Below are 17,795 nucleotides of genomic sequence, written 5' to 3' on the forward strand. Positions count from 1 at the left end.
GTATCTGTTGAAGTAATTATATTGCTTTTTTTCTCCCCCTTTTCTGGAAATACAATGTTACACTATTATTTTTTCATGTTAGGTCAGCCTTGCATTCCTATAATCCACGCAACTTAATTGCTACCTGCTGAATGTTTTAAATTTTGTTGGATTCTATTTGCTATTTTTGTTCAATTTTTGCTTTTATATTAATGAGATTGTCCTGTAATAACTTTTCTTCCAATATTTTAAGGTTATTAGGTCCTCATAAAATACACTGGGAAGCGTTCCCTCTTTTTCTACTCTCAAGAAGTTGTTATAAAACATTATATTGTGCCTTCTTTAAATGTCAGAAGAATTTACTGATGAAACTTTCTGTAGTTTTCTTTATGGAACATATTAAATTATGAATTCAATTTCTTTAATACCTACTAGACAATTCAGATTTTCTGTTTATTCATATATCAGTGTGGTAAGATGTCAATGTCATCAATTTCTAATTTATCAGCATAAAATTATTGATCATATCCCATTTTTATCTTTTAATCATCTATAGTATCTCATATTATACCCTCTTTCTTATTCTGGATATTGATATATGTGTGCCTTTTCTGTTTTTCTGTTTTTCTCTTTTATCAGCCTTACTAGGGAGTTATCAGTTGTGCTGGTCTTGTCAAAGAAACTGGGAAGTATACCAAAATTAGGTTTTTTATTTTATTGACTGTCTCTATTTGACATCTGTTTTTTATGCTATTAATATTTGTTCCTTTCTTTACAATCTCTTTCTGTTTACTTTGGATTTGGGGTTAGTTTGTTCTTTTTCTAACTTCTTGGCATGGCTGCTTAGGCCATTAACTGTCAGCCTTTCATCTCTTCTAAAACACTCATTTGAAGGCCAAAAATTTCTCTGTAATTAAACCATTAGCTGCATTATGCAAGCATTTTTTTTTTTTTTCATGGAGAACAAATTCTTACATAATAAATAAGTTACATAGTGAACAGTACAAGGGCAGTCATCACAGAAACTTTCAGTTTTGCTCATGCATTATGAACTCTAAACAGTCAGTTCAAATATGAATACTCATTTGGTTTTTATACTTGATTTATGTGTGGATACTACATTTCTCTCTTTATTATTATTATTTTTAATAAAATGCTGAAGTGGTAGGTAGATACAAGATAAAGGTAGAAAACATAGTTTAGTGTTGTAAGAGAGCAAATGTAGATGATCAGGTGTGTGCCTGTAGACTATGTGTTAATCCAAGCTAGACCAGGGCAATAAAACATCCACGTATGCAGAAGATTTCTCTCAGAACAGGGGGGGTGAGGTTCTAAGCCTCACCTCTGTTGATCCCCAATTTCTCACCTGATGGCCCCCCTGCGACTGTGCCTGTCTTAGGTTGTTCCTCCCTTGAGGAATCTTACCCGTCTCTGGCTAACCAGTCATCTTCCGGGGCCATACAGGGAAATGTGAAGTTGGTAAGTGAGAGAGAAGCCTTATTGTTTGAAAAGGTTAGCTTTTTACTTCTTTGCATATTTATGCCCTGTGGCTTCTATGCCCAGCATTTGTCTTGAGGTATCTTTACCACTTGGAAGAATTATGATACTCGATAAATTTGATACGAGGCACGAATTCTATTTAAGGGTTGTAATTAGGAAGGAAGAAGAAAAGCTGTAGAAGTAGCAGGCGGAAGAAAACATGGGAAGATTGATTATTTCTTTGGCATATCTTCTTGTAGAGTACTTCAGCATGAATAGGTTTTAAGCTACTACTTAAATTGTGCACACACATTAACATAATAGGAGTATAGTTACATAACCAAAGCATATCTGTAATTACCAGCCATCTCCAGTGAAACCAAGAAAACCAGTTAGGCACCTTAGGCATTTGTGAAAACTTATCTATGACATGGTGGATATTGTCCAACTGAACTTGAACAGTCTGAGAGAAATCAGACAAATTAAAACAACCCATTCCTGGGGACTGTTCACATGCCATATGTTCTTTTAACAGTAAATAGTCTGTAGTTGTAAGACTTTGGAGCGCTACAATTTGCACTTCTCCAAATTCTTGGTTGAGTTCCAACAGTATAGATCCAGTCAAATTTGTTGTTTTACTGTAGGCACAGGCCAGCTTAGATATCTCCTTCATTCCCATGGCAAGTCCAGGAGCTGGTGGGATGAGTGCATCTACAGCTGTAGCAGTGCGTGGATCTTTGTTGGGGTTTTTTGATGATCATCTTCTGGCATGAGTCTTCCAGAGAGTGCTGATGTTGGAAGTTCTCTTTCATATCGTATCTTAGTTCATTTTCGGGGTAGCCCAATTAGGCTTTCATCTTCTGTATAAACGCAAACAGACCCTTTGCCTACACTTTTATATGCCCTTTATACCCTTGTGTAGAACTCGTTGGAGGTTACCACACAGGAACTGCCCTTTTTTTTTTTTTTTCTTTGTTTTTGGTATCACTAATCTACACTTACATGACGAATATTATGCTTACTAGGCTCTCCCCTATACCAGGTCTCCCCTATAAACCCCTTTACAGTCATTGTCCATCAGCATAGCAAAATGTTGTAGAATCACTACTTGCCTTCTCTGTGTTGTACAGCCCTCCCTTTTCTCCTACCCCCCCTTACATGTTAATCTTAATACCCCCCTACTTCTCCCCCCCTTATCCCTCCCTACCCACCCATCCTCCCCAGTCCCTTTCCCTTTGGTACCTGTTAGTCCATTCTTGAGTTCTGTGATTCTGCTGCTGTTTTGTTCCGTCAGTTTTTCCTTTGTTCTTATATTCCACAGATAAGTGAAATCATTTGGTATTTCTCTTTCTCCACTTGGCTTGTTTCACTGAGCATAGTACCCTCCAGCTCCATCCATGTTGCTGCAAATGATTGGATTTGCCCTTTTCTTATGGCTGAGTAGTATTCCATTGCGTATATGTACCACATCTTCTTTATCCATTCATCTATTGATGGACATTTAGGTTGCTTCCAATTCTTGGCTATTGTAAATAGTGCTGCAATAAACATAGGGGTGCATCTGTCTTTCTCAAACTTGATTGCTGCGTTCTTAGGGTAAATTCCTAGGAGTGGAATTCCTGGGTCAAATGGTAAGTCTGTTTTGAGCATTTTGATGTACCTCCATACTGCTTTCCACAATGGTTGAACTAACTTACATTCCCACCAGCAGTGTAGGAGGGTTCCCCTTTCTCCACAGCCTCGCCAACATTTGTTGTTGTTTGTCTTTTGGATGGCAGCCATCCTTACTGGTGTGAGGTGATACCTCATTGTAGTTTTAATTTGCATCTCTCTGATAATTAGCGATGTGGAGCATCTTTTCATGTGTCTGTTGGCCATCTGTATTTCTTTTTTGGAGAACTGTCTGTTCAGTTCCTCTGCCCATTTTTTAATTGGGTTATTTGTTTTTTGTTTGTTGAGGCGTGAGAGCTCCTTATATATTCTGGATGTCAAGCCTTTATCGGATGTGTCATTTTCAAATATATTCTCCCATACTGTAGGGATCCTTCTTGTTCTATTGATGGTGTCTTTTGCTGTACAGAAGCTTTTCAGCTTAATATAGTCCCACTTATTCATTTTTGCTGTTGTTTTCCTTGCCCGGGGAGATATGTTCAAGAAGAGGTCACTCATGTTTATGTCTAAGAGGTTTTTGCCTATGTTTTCTTCCAAGAGTTTAATGGTTTCATGGCTTACATTCAGGTCTTTGATCCATTTTGAGTTTACTTTTGTATATGGGGTTAGACAATGGTCCAGTTTCATTCTCCTACATGTAGCTGTCCAGTTTTGCCAGCACCACCTGTTGAAGAGACTGTCATTTCGCCATTGTATGTCCATGGCTCCTTTATCAAATATTAATTGACCATATATGTCTGGGTTAATGTCTGGATTCTCTAGTCTGTTCCATTGGTCTGTGGCTCTGCTCTTGTGCCAGTACCAAATTGTCTTGATTACTATGGCTTTATAGTAGAGCTTGAAGTTGCGGAGTGAGATCACCCCTACTTTATTCTTCTTTCTCAGGATTGCTTTGGCTATTCGGGGTCTTTGGTGTTTCCATATGAATTTTTGAATTATTTGTTCCAGTTCATTGAAGAATGTTGCTGGTAGTTTCATAGGGATTGCATCAAATCTGTATATTGCTTTGGGCAGGATGGCCATTTTGACGATATTAATTCTTCCTAGCCACGAGCATGGGATGAGTTTCCATCTGTTAGTGTCCCCTTTAATTTCTCTTAAGAGTGACTTGTAGTTTTCAGAGTATAAGTCTTTCACTTCTTTGGTTAGGTTTATTCCTAGGTATTTTATTTTTTTTGATGCAATTGTGAATGGAGTTGTTTTCCTGATTTCTCTTTCTGTTGGTTCTTTGTTAGTATACAGGAAAGCCACAGATTTCTGTGTGTTGATTTTGTATCCTGCAACTTTGCTGTATTCCGATATCAGTTCTAGTAGTTTTGGGGTGGAGTCTTTAGGGTTTTTTATGTACAGTATCATGTCATCTGCAAATAGTGACAGTTTAACTTCTTCTTTACCAATCTGGATTCCTTGTATTTCTTTATTTTGTCTGATTGCCGTGGCTAGGACCTCCAGTACTATGTTAAATAACAGTGGAGAGAGTGGGCATCCCTGTCTAGTTCCTGATCTCAGAGGAAATGCTTTCAGCTTCTCGCTGTTCAATATAATGTTGGCTGTGGGTTTATCATAGATGGCCTTTATTATGTTGAGGTACTTGCCCTCTATTCCCATTTTGCTGAGAGTTTTTAACATGAATGGATGTTGAACTTTGTCAAATGCTTTTTCAGCATCTATGGAGATGATCATGTGGTTTTTGTCTTTCTTTTTGTTGATGTGGTGGATGATGTTGATGGACTTTCGAATGTTGTACATCCTTGCATCCCTGGAATGAATCCCACTTGGTCATGGTGTATGATCCTTTTGATGTATTTTTGAATTCGGTTCGCTAATATTTTGTTGAGTATTTTTGCATCTACGTTCATCAGGGATATTGGTCTGTAGTTTTCTTTTTTGGTGGGGTCTTTGCCTGGTTTTGGTATTAGGGTGATGTTAGCTTCATAGAATGAGTTTGGGAGTATCCCCTCCTCCTCTATTTTTTGGAAAACTTTAAGGAGAATGGGTATTATGTCTTCCCTGTATGTCTGATAAAATTCCGAGGTAAATCCATCTGGCCCGGGGGTTTTGTTCTTTGGTAGTTTTTTGATTACCTCTTCAATTTCGTTGCTGGTAATTGGTCTGTTTAGATTTTCTGTTTCTTCCTGGGTCAATCTTGGAAGGTAATATTTTTCTAGGAAGTTGTCCATTTCTCCTAGGTTTCCCAGCTTGTTAGCATATAGGTTTTCGTAGTATTCTCCAATAATTCTTTGCATTTCCGTGGGGTCCGTCGTGATTTTTCCTTTCTCGTTTCTGATACTGTTGATTTGTGTTGACTCTCTTTTCTTCTTAATAAGTCTGGCTAGAGGCTTATCTATTTTGTTTATTTTCTCGAAGAACCAGCTCTTGGTTTCATTGATTTTTGCTATTGTTTTATTCTTCTCAATTTTATTTATTTCTTCTCTGATCTTTATTATGTCCCTCCTTCTGCTGACCTTAGGCCTCATCTGTTCTTCTTTTTCCAATTTCGATAATTGTGACATTAGACCATTCATTTGGGATTGTTCTCCCTTTTTTAAATATGCTTGGATTGCTATATACTTTCCTCTTAAGACTGCTTTTGCTTTGTCCCACAGAAGTTGGGGCTTAGTGTTGTTGTTGTCATTTGTTTCCATATATTGCTGGATCTCCATTTTGATTTGGTCATTGATCCATTGATTATTTAGGAGCGTGTTGTTAAGCCTCCATGTGTTTGTGAGCCTCTTTGCTTTCTTTGTACAGTTTATTTCTAGTTTTATGCCTTTGTGGTCTGAAAAGTTGGTTGGTAGGATTTCAATCTTTTGGAATTTTCTGAGGCTCTTTTTGTGGCCTAGTATGTGGTCTATTCTGGAGAATGTTCCATGTGCACTTGAGAAGAATGTATATCCCGCTGCTTTTGGATGTAGAGTTCTATAGATGTCTATTAGGTCCATCTGCTCTACTGTGTTGTTCAGTGCTTCCGTGTCCTTACTTATTTTCTGCCCAGTGGATCTATCCTTTGGGGTGAGTGGTGTGTTGAAGTCTCCTAGAATGAATGCATTGCAGTCTATATCCCCCTTTAGTTCTGTTAGTATTTGTTTCACATATGCTGGTGCTCCTGTGTTGGGTGCATATATATTTAGAATGGTTATATCCTCTTGTTTGACTGAGCCCTTTATCATTATGTAGTGTCCTTCTTTATCTCTTGTTACTTTCTTTGTTTTGAAGTCTATTTTGTCTGATATTAGTACTGCAACCCCTGCTTTCTTCTCACTGTTGTTTGCTTGAAATATGTTTTTCCATCCCTTGACTTTTAGTCTGTACATGTCTTTGGGTTTGAGGTGAGTTTCTTGTAAGCAGCATATAGATGGGTCTTGCTTTTTTATCCATTCTGTTACTCTGTGTCTTTTGATTGGTGCATTCAACGCATTAACATTTAGGGTGACTATTGAAAGATATGTACTTATTGCCATTGCAGGCTTTAAATTCGTGGTTACCAAAGGTTCAAGGTTAGCCTCTTTAGTATCTTACTGCCTAACTTAGCTCGCTTATTGAGCTGTTATATACACTGTCTGGAGATTCTTTTCTTCTCTCCCTTCTTGTTCCTCCTCCTCGATTCTTCATATGTTGGGTGTTTTGTGCTGTGCTCTTTCTAGGAGTGCTGCCATCTAGAGCAGTCCCTGTAAGATGTTCTGTAGAGGTGGTTTGTGGAAAGCAAATTCCCTCAGCTTTTGTTTGTCTGGGAATTGTTTAATCCCACCGTCATATTTGAATGATAGTTGTGCTGGATACAGTATCCTTGGTTCAAGGCCCTTCTGTTTCATTGTATTAAATATATCATGCCATTCTCTTCTGGCCTGTAGGGTTTCTGTTGAGAAATCTGACGTTAGCCTGATGGGTTTCCCTTTATAGGTGACCTTTTTCTCTCTAGCTGCCTTTAACACTCTTTCCTTGTCCTTGATCTTTGCCATTTTAATTATTATGTGTCTTGGTGTTGCCCTTCTTGGATCCTTTCTGTTGGGGGTTCTGTGTATTTCCGTGGTCTGTTCGATTACTTCCTCCCCCAGTGTGGGGAAGTTTTCAGCAATTATTTCTTCTAAGATACTTTCCATCTCTTTTCCTCTCTCTTCTTCTTCTGGGACCCCTATAATACGGATATTGTTCCTTTTAGATTGGTCACACAGTTCTCTTAATATTGTTTCATTCCTGGAGCTCCTTTTGTCTCTCTCTATGTCAGCTTCTATGCGTTCCTGTTCTCTGATTTCAATTCCATCAATGGCCTCTTGCATTCTATCCATTCTGCTTATAAACCCTTCCAGAGTTTGTTTCATTTCTGCGATCTCCTTTCTGGCATCTGTGATCTCTTTCCGGACTTCATCCCATTTTTCTTGCGTATTTCTCTGCATCTCTGTCAGCATGTTTATGATTCTTATTTTGAATTCTTTGTCAGGAAGACTGGTTAGGTCTGTCTCCTTCTCTGGTGTTGTCTCTGTGATCTTTGTCTGCCTGTAGCTTTGCCTTTTCATGGTGATAGGAATAGTCTGCAGAACTGGGACGAGTGACGGCTGGAAGGACTTCCTTTCTTGTTGGTTTGTGGCCCTCCTCTCCTGGGAGAACAGCGGCCTCTAGTGGCTTGTGCTGCGCAGCTGCGCGCAGACAGGGTTTCTGCTTCCTGCCCGGCTGCTATGGAGTTAATCTCCGCTGTTCCTGTGGGCGTGGCCTGGCTCGGGCAGCTACTCCAAAATGGTGGAGTTGCGTTGGAGCAGGAGCTGCTGGGAGGCTATTTATCTCCGTAAGGGGCCTTCCTGCTCCCTGCAGCCCAGGGGTTAAGGTGCCCAGAGATCCCAGATTCCCTACCTCTGGATTAAGTGACCCACCCTGCCCCTTTAAGACTTCCAAAAAGCACCCGCGAAAACAAAACAACGACCACAAAAAAAAAACAAGAAAAAAATTTTTTTAATTAAAAAAAAAAAGGTGGTCGTTCGTTTTTCTTTATTCTCCGGTGCCAGCCTCAGGCCTCTGCTCACCGGTCTTTCTGCCCTGTTTCCCTAGTATTGGGGTCCCTGTCCCTTTAAGACTTCCAAAAAGCGCTCGCCAAAACAAAGCAGCAAAAAAGCAAAAAAAAAAAAAATGGTTGCGCGCTTTTCTTATGTCCTCTGTCGCCCAGCCTCCAGTGCCTGCTCACTGTTCTTGCTGCCCTGTTTTCCCAGTATCCAGGGCCCTGCACTCTGGCCCGGATGGCTGGGGCTGGGTGTTCGGCAGCCCTGGGCTCCGTCTCCCTCCCGCTCTGCCTGCTCTTCTCCCGCCGGGAGCTGGGGGGAGGGGCGCTCGGCTCCCGCGGGGCCGTGGCTTGTATCTTACCCCCTTCGTGAGGCGCTGGGTTCTCTCAGGTGTGGATGTGGTCTGGATATTGTCCTGTGTCCTCTGGTCTTTATTCTAGGAAGGGTTGTCTTTGTTATATTTTCATAGATATATGTTGTTTTGGGAGGAGATTTCCGCTGCTCTACTCACGCCGCCATCTTCCGCCCCTCTCCCCTATGCAAGCATTTTATACATTGTATTATTATTATCATTTACTTCATAATATTTCTTAATTTCCCCTATATTTCTTTAATCTATGGGATACTATGAAATATAGTGCTTTATTTTCCAAAATATAGAGATTTTTCTAGTTATTTTTCTCTTATTGATGCCTGCCTAGCTTAGTTCTACTGTTGTCAGAAAATATGCTCAATATAATTTTATTCCTTTGAAGTTTGTTGAGTTTGGCTTTATGTCCCAAGATATAAACAATGTGCACTTTTTAAAATAATGCATTTTGCATGTGTTGGGTGTAGTTTTATCAATAGGTCAGTTAGGTCAAACTTGTAAATCATGTTGTCTAAATTGTCTATATCCTTACTGATATTTTTTTGTCTGATTATTGTGTTCATTTCTAAGAAGGGTATGTTAATATCTCATTGTAACTATAGACATGTCAATTTCTCCTTTTATTTCTGACATATTTATATATTTTGGAATGTTGTTAGATGCACACAAATTTAGAATGAGTATATCTTCCTATGGACTGACCCTTTCCTTCTTATTGAATGTACTTCTTTATTTCTAAAAATGGTCCTTACTTTAAAGTCAACTTTCTATGGTATTAGTATGGCTACTCCATACTAATTTTTTAGTCAAACCAGTCTTACTAATTCTTTTAGTCAATATTTTCATGCTATATTATTTTGGAACTTCTTATCCCACATTTTCCTATTTAAGGATATCTCTATAGGCAGCATACAGATGGACTTCAAAAAAATATTTTAAAAAAATTTAATGATTTTAAAAAATATCAGTGTCTTCTAATTAAAATGTTTTTAATGCATTTATATTTGATGTTATTTTATATAATAATATATTTAGGCTACTTTATACTATTTGTTTTCAAGATGTCCTATTTATTCTGTTTTCTTCCTTCTCATATTCTATCAAACTAATTTAAATTTACAAAATTCTTTTTATTTTCTCCCTTTTTTAGCATGCTGTTCATTCTTTTGTAATTCACCTAATGGTTACCAAATGCATCATTTTATCCTCTTTTCTTTTATGTTAACACTTGTATCAACTGTCATACAATGTAAGGATCTTAGAAAAATTTACCTCCCTCCAATTTTTGTGCTATTGTTATTTCTTTTAATTCAGTTTATATTGAAAACCCACAATACACTAATACTTTTGTCCTAGTAAGTCTATGTTTATTTAGATTTACCCACATATTACTTTTCTCATTGCTCTTTATTCCTGTTGAATATTTGTTTTTCCTTTTGCAATCATTTTTATTCTGCCTGGAGAACACATTTAGTATTTAGTTTATATCTGCTAGACAAGAATCTCTAAGTTTTTATTTGACTAAAAAATATTGATTTATCATTTTTGGAAGAATTTTGGGAGGAGGTTTAGAATTCTAGGTTGGCAGCTATTTTTGCTCTACACATTGAAGGTGTTATTTCATTGTTTTCTGGTTTCCATCTTTTCAGTAGATAATCTCTAAGTCTTATTGTTCCTTTGAAGTACACATATTTATTTTTTCACTTGCCTGATTTTGAGATTTACTCTTTGTCTTTGATTTTTCAAAACTTTCACTTTTATGCCTAAGATGACTAAGGCATTATTTTTTGTATTTATCCTGCTTAGTGTTTGTAGCACTTTTGAATCTAGTTCAGTGTTCAGTTTTAGAGATGATACAGCCAGTGCGTCCTCAAATATTGCTTCTGCTTCTCTCTCTTTTTCTGGTTTTCCAGCACATTTTGAGACCTTTTCACTCTGTCCTATGTCCTTTACGCTCTTTTCTTTTTTTAAAATTTTTTCTCATTGCCACTCAATCTGAATATTTTATGGTAATCTCTCTTCCCATTCACTAATTCTTTTTTCAGCTGTGTCTGTTCTGCTGTTAGCCCTATTTGAAATATTCTTACTTTCATTTACTGTAACCTTGGGGTAATTTTTAATTTGAGACTTTGCATTTGATTAATTTTTAAAGTTCCAGTTTTCTGAAATTCTTTACCTTATCATCTAATTTGTAGTCATATTCACCATAGTTAAAGTCTGTGTCTGATTATTCCAAGACCTAGATCTCCTGTGGGTCAGTTTTTCTTTGGTTTTGGTCCTATTTCCTGTTATTCCCAGTAATTTTTGCTTGATTGCCAGACATTGTGAGGTTTTAAATGTGCAGATAATTTGAGGGTTGAGATGGCATTATTTTCCTTCATAGATTGTATACTTCTGTTTCTGGCAAGCAGCTACCAGGGATTGAGAAGATTGAAGCTGAGCATGAGTTTCTGTAAGGATTGAATGATCTGTGTTCACTCATACCCCTAGTGTGTAACCCTTGGAGGCGGTCCCTTGGGGTTGTAGCTCTGACCCCTTCTTGGTAATCACTGAACTCCAGTTTTTATCCTCCCTTCTCCATGAGATGAGAAAACTCTGCTCAGTGTCTTGATCTCTCACTTGTATCTGTCTTCTCAGTTTCTGAAACTGTAAGCTACTGCTCATGATTTGGCAAATGTCTGAAGAGAAAAAATGGTGTCAAAGTTTGGGTTCATTTTTCTTCCTCCTCTTCTCTCTGGTATCTTAGCCCCAACTGCCTTGGTTACTTTCTAATGCCTCTAAAATGATTAAGCTTTAAAATAAATTTCCTGTTTTCTGTAGTTGACCTCAGTGGGTTGGTGAGATCAGCTACTCTGCCATTGCCAAAAGCAGAAATCCTGATGGAGGTTCTTGCTATGTTACGGTAATTGAAGGTTTCAATATCAACCCGTTCATTCTTTCAGCAAGCATTCGTTGAGAATCTAGCATATGTTGGGCACCATGCTAGGTACTAGTAATACAATGATAAAAATAAATAACATCCAAATTATGTCTTTCAATTTCCCTGTCCTTTGAGACACTCACCAGGACCTGGAAGATGGAGACCTGTGTGAGTAAAAATAATTTTAGGAACTAATAGCTCTTCTGTAATAGAGATTTATACATAAATCGTTATGTGGGGTGCATCAGAGGGAATGCTGTTGGGCAGGAAAGGTGATGTCATGCACGACTTCAACAAAGACATATCAGTTAAGCTAGAAATTGAAATGTGAGCATAACAAGCAAAGCAAAAGGCATGAAGGTACAGAAAGTGTGCAGGGTTATTACTGTCAGTAATGAGGAACAACCAAATGGCCACTTTCCCTCTAAAACAAGAATGAGGGCAATGAAGGCAAACAGGTATAGATGACTTTGAAGTTACTGGATTTGTTGAGGTTGCCAAAGGGCTAATCTTGGAGGTCTCCATTTGTCAGTGAAAGAGAAGGCTGAGACATTAGCTAATAGCAACAGAGGAAGGTGACAGAAAAATTCAAAAAGAATAGCAAATATCTGGAACAACCCCTGTGGTATATAGGAAGGAGAACCTACTAGAGATGAATAAATAGATTGCTGATCTGCAAAAGTTAACTATATTCATTTCCTCACTTGGTCATCAATTTTTCATAAGCGATTGTCACCAGGACTCATTTTCAAAGTGACACTCGTAGAATTGAAATACAGCAGAGAAGCCACCTTTCCCCCCATTATTGTGGTGATTCAGAATGTAGTGGTTAAAATTCCAGATTCTCACTTCAGGCACACCTGGTTTCAAAACCTTGTGGTTTTGAACTAAAGCCTTTTACTGCATGCCTTGGGCATGCTTCCTGTCTTTCTGAATCCCAATCTCCACATTATACAAAATGGATATAATAAAAATTACTCTGTAGGGTCATCATGATGGGTAAGTGAGCTTTGTCTGGTGAAACATCCAGTCCAGGACCTTTCACATAACTGGCTTCAATAAATTGTAACTGTTGCAGTTTTAAATTGTTGTTCATGGTTTTGTTTGTTTTGTTTTGTTGTCTATTCTCCTTAAAGGGCATTCTCTTTTCCTCAGTGGAATGTGTAAAATCCACACAGGACCTAGTAAAGCTCTGTGTGTATGAATCAAATTGGGTTTATCGGGATAAGATGGTGGAAGAGAAGGACTTTAATCTTTTTGATAAAATCCAGACAGAAGTGGTCAAGAAAATTTTTGATGTGAGTATTGCCTTGCGAATTTTTCTTTACAGTTAATCATGTAACTGTGCTGTTGATCCCCCAAATGATAACATTTAGCTCATAAATGGGAAAAAAAATCAGAGATTAGATAAGGAAAGAAAATCTATCATTACTTTGCCAAGGTGAAAAATGTTGAGGCAAGAAGAGACCCAAGTTAATCGTGGAATTTCAGCGGAAGGAAGATATCTTCAGATCCAAGTATTCATCCTCTACTAACTCCTCTGAGCAGCATTTCCCAGGATGGTCATCCCAGTTGATATGCCAGCCTCCCTGGAGATGCACAGCCTTTCCCAGAGCAACCATTTTGGAACTGCTAATGTCTGAACATATGGACCAGTTTTGAAATTTGGAACCTTTGGAACAATTTTAAAGACTAGAAATTGATCCTAAGAATGATCTGAAGTGTATTTCCCTGTCCGTCCATCCTAGGTCTACATGACAAGCCTTCAGATATTTGAAGACCATTTATCTTCTCTTTCCTGGGTCTCCTCTCCTCCAGGCCAAATAGCCTCTGTTCTCTTAGCCACTTCTGATGTGGCTTGTTTACCAGCCTGGAGAAGTTCGACATCATCTTGATTAGTCTCCTCTCTGTTCTCCTTTCTGAAATCATGGCACCCAACTTTCATAACACAACCCAGTTGGAGTCTGACCGAAAAAGCAGGGATCATGATTCCTCTCTTCTTATATACTGCAGCTTTGTTATACTGCTTCCCAAAATGTGTCCTGCTGGAGACTTGTAGTATGATGTACTCATTGGAAAGAAGGTATCTGTAATGAAATAAATTGAGAAAGTACTTCATATTAATCCCTTTCTTGGAAATCCACAGTGCAGTCAGCACAGTAAAGCCCTGAAAATCTTGAATAACCCTGATTCATTTATCCTTTCCCACATGTATTGGGCCCTAAAATTCTTTTCCCTTCATAAAACCTATTAATAGTTTGCAGAATGAATGGTCCATAGAATATGCCTTGGGAAGCACTGATACATTAACACAGCCTAAGATCATATTTATATTTCTTAGTGTCAAGATTACCCCACAACTAACACAGAGCCTTCTGTTGAGAAAAGCCCCATACTTTTCACACATACTGCTTTACTGCCCCCTCTTGAATTTAGAAATAATCAAATCTTGTATTTAAATGTACCACATTGCACCTATGCTCACCTTGCTAGATTTAGCTCCATATTTTTCCCTGATAAGATCCTGGGTCTACCTCTGAAAACATTACAGTCCATCCAACCTATATGACAGCCTTTTGAATGTTTTGACAGCATATTAAGTAGTTTATCTCTGTCTGCCCTTTACTAATCCAAACAGCCTGAATTCCTCCACTTTCCCATCCTTTTCATATGGCCTGATGTTAAGTACTGCCACGTCTTAAATGCCCTTCTTTGAGCATGGTAGAATTTGCCAGTTTATGTATCCATTGTTAGCTCTGCAAAAGAGCTTTGAGTATCTTCTGGTCTGAGCTAGTTCTTTGAAGAAACAACACTCAGTCTTTGAAACAGAAGTCCTTATGTGGGTCTGTATGCTAAGGCCACATCCTTTTGATCACAGACCCAGATATAATGAATACTGGCATTACCTTTCCACAACATTTCAAATGCCAGCCTCGAGCACTTTTGGCTGCACCAAATCTTGGTCTTGGTGTTAAAGAAAAGTTGCCAAATTTCCACCAAGGAGGTGATACCATCCTGTTTCTGCCATAAAAGCTTGAAATTCTTTAATTCATGGCCCTTGTGCAATTAATAAATTTTTGATTCACTATGTGGCTGGGTTTCTCTCCCTTTTACACAGCCTGGTTCTGGTCATAAAATCAGAGGTCTATTGTTTTGTCAGGTCTTTGCAGACCAGGACTTTCAGGCCTGCCCTTCAGTGGCCCCTCTGCTGGATTGTTAATGTAAACTGCCTGCCATCAGGACCGATTCCCAGGATATTAGCCCATTTTCAAACTGGACAAATGTATTCCCACATCACTTTCCTACATGTTTTTCTAATGCCAAGAATGCTCCCCTGCATTGCATTAAATCTTTTCCAAACATCTGGATGCTTATCGTTACTGTCTGGCAAAGCCAGAATAGTTTAAGGGTTTTCTGTGGTCCTGAAACCACTTTCAAAGTGTACATAACTGTTTGATAATTCAACTCTTTTCACTTCTTTCTTCTTCTAACCAGGCAGCAGCCCTGGCTTCTCTGTAGATGTCAGTGTATCCTCACTTTCCCTCCATTAGGTTTGGTGCATCTTGTCTCTTGGGCTTCCAGGGTGAACCCTACAGTGACTTGTGCCCAGGATCATGGCCCTGCTGGTGAATAGCATGCTGATTACATTTTCCTGGGTGGCTCTCCCAGTCATAGATTTTGGAGAAGAGAATGGCAGGTGGAGACAACTGCTTGAACTGATTCCTACTTATGCATTAGAAAACCTGTTCTTTCTCACACTTAATTCCTCTACATCCTTTCTTTTGAAGTAGCAGGCATTTGGGTTTTGATAAGTGATTCCTTTCTGAAAAATTTTAAAAGTTACCTCTTCAATACTTAGAGGGTAGATTGGTGGAGATGTAAACTCCCTGTCTTTAAGTTTATTGAATTGTACTGGGTATTTATTAAACCTGGTGAGGTTTATCCTGTGAGCAAGAACTGACACACAATCCCAAATCTTTGGGAAAGTTTTTATAGTAGGGGGTTCTATTATAAATGTTTTATGAGATTATCAATGTCCCCATTAAACAAACCAGTCACCTAAGAATGGCTCTTGGTGCATTTTTCAGAAACCAAGCTCTCTAAGCTGAGCCTATGAAGTTGGGGTTGGTAGCCTATAGTGTGCAATCTCACAGGAAGCAGGAAAGGGTGTTTTACAACACTGCTCTGGATTGGAGAGCAAGACCTGTTGGATAGGATGTGGGGGAGATGAGGCCACTAGACCATGGACTCCTTCACCCAGCACTGCTGAGGTCCCCTGCTTAGGGACATCCATCCACGTGTCCCCATCCACTCCTCTGCTCAGACCCAGGCTCTTACTGTGCATATAGGAAAGCTACTCCCACCTCCCATTTCACATCCTCAGCCTGCAAGGAATGGCAGACATCATCCGTGACTTCATGGGGCTTGGAAACGAGTAGAGCTTCCACCCTAGAAGGGATTCTCAAGAAAACGACGCATTCAGGGAGTGTTCAGAGAGGAAAAGTGAATGAGGTGTGTCTGCTCTGTGGGGGCTGAGAGTCAATAAGAAGGGTGCTTGTGCTTGTGTCTCTTCTCCAGGGTATAGAAGGGACTGTGGAGCAGACATGAAGCCAGAACATGTATTGCCATTTTGAAAATGGCACTGGTGAGTCCAAGTACCTACCGGTACAGTCGTGGGAACTTCTGACCCAGACTTTGGTGGAAGCCCTGGAGAACCACAAGGAAGTCCACACAGTGATGGACCTGGTGCTCTTTGAGGATGCCGTGCGCCATGTGTAAGTGTGCTTCTCTCCTGCCTTCCTTCAGCTGCCTCCTCTTCCCAGTGTCGGGCCTCATTTGGGCATTAGAGGCCACTGATAAAACCAGGAAAGCTGCAATGACTCCTGCCATGAAGGTCAAGGTGGCAGTTGGTCAGAGCAGCAGCTGCGGCTTTGGTCCCCCACCCTTGTGGGCAGCATGGTGCTGAAGTCAGGCACAACTGGGTTTATGTCCTTGTCTGCCGTTGACAGACCCCAGGCATGATTACAGTGACACTAAAGAAAATTTGAAAATCATAAAAGAGGCACAAGAACAGCTCAGAACTTGCATCCCCACCCCCTACTAGTCTAAGAGCCAATTTTAATGAAATTAAAGGTTTCTGCTTAAGTACTCACACATTACAAAAAATCAAATATCCTTTTAGGTGTCACTGCTGTCAAATGAATCACTCAGAGTAATCACCAAGCCTCCCAGATAATTTATTCTCATACCAATGCTATCCCTGTACTGCTCTTTACATCCCCCAGTCTGGGTCATATTTACCATCCCTCCCTGCCTTCCAAAATCTTTCCACCCTGCCCCCCACCCCCGGTACTCACTCTTTAGCAGCAAAATCTACTTGAACTTGTCTGAACTTTCTATCTCTGAGGCATTCTAAGTGAAACTGATGACCTCTGAGTTGAGGAAAGCTGCTTTTTCTTCCCCGTTCTATGTACCCCAGGGTCTAGAGAGAGGGACACCCTCCTCCCCAACCCCACGCCAATGGCATGTTTAAACCATTTCCCCTTTTATCCTCTGCAAAGCCCAGTTCTTTTGAAGCTCAATTAACTGAACTTTCATTCTCATTATTCCTCTTGTTAACTGTCACCCGCTAACATCCAGTTACTCCCTATCATCTACAAACTGCCCCAGAGGTTGGACCATCTTCTTCCTTCCACCTGCCTTTCTACATTCCTGCCTTTGTCTGTCACCTGGTCTTTCCTTTCACAGGCCTTCTTAGCTCCAGTGATCCTTTCTTCCACCCCATCTTCAGCTGCCCCCTCACGGGCTCCTACCCAGAACTTCTATCACCAATAATGAGCCCACTGCCACATCTCATCTTCAGACATCTCACTGTCTGGCTTGTACCTCCTACCCATCCACTCATCTGCTCTAGTTTCCATTCCAGCTACTCTTTTTTTCCCATTTTATTAAGGTATAATTGACATATAGCATTGTATACGTTTAAGGTGTTGAACATAATGTACATGTATATTGCAAAATTATTACCATGATAAAATCAGTTAACATCCATCACCTCACAGTTACAATTTTTTCCTTGTGATGAGAATTTTTAAGATCCACTTTTAGTGACTTTCAAATACACTCTACAGCATTGTTAACTATAGTCCCCGTGCTATACATGACCTCCCCAGCACTTACATATCTTATACTGGAAGTTTGTACCTTTCGACCTCCTTCTCCTAATCCCCCCACTCCCCATCTCTGGCAACCACAAATCTGTTCTCTGTTCCTGTGAGTTTGTTATCTTTAGATTCCACATACAAGTAAGATCATATAGGATTTGTCTTTCTCTGCCTGACATACTCCACTTAGCATGATGCCTTCAATGTCCATTCATGTGATTGCA

General features: G+C 39.5%; 1 protein-coding gene across 1 annotated transcript in view; it reads left to right on the top strand.

Annotated features, from left to right (window-relative positions):
* The window catches only part of LOC118931523 (dynein axonemal heavy chain 9-like), a 287,535-nt gene that overhangs the window by 241,564 nt on the left and 28,176 nt on the right, over positions 1–17,795 (top strand). The window contains 2 exon segments of the mRNA XM_057499470.1: positions 12,544–12,705; positions 15,986–16,182. Of these exon segments, the coding sequence (XP_057355453.1) occupies positions 12,544–12,705; positions 15,986–16,182 (359 nt within the window).

The sequence above is a fragment of the Manis pentadactyla genome, chromosome 4 (assembly GCF_030020395.1).
Source record: "Manis pentadactyla isolate mManPen7 chromosome 4, mManPen7.hap1, whole genome shotgun sequence".
NCBI lineage: Eukaryota > Metazoa > Chordata > Mammalia > Pholidota > Manidae > Manis > Manis pentadactyla.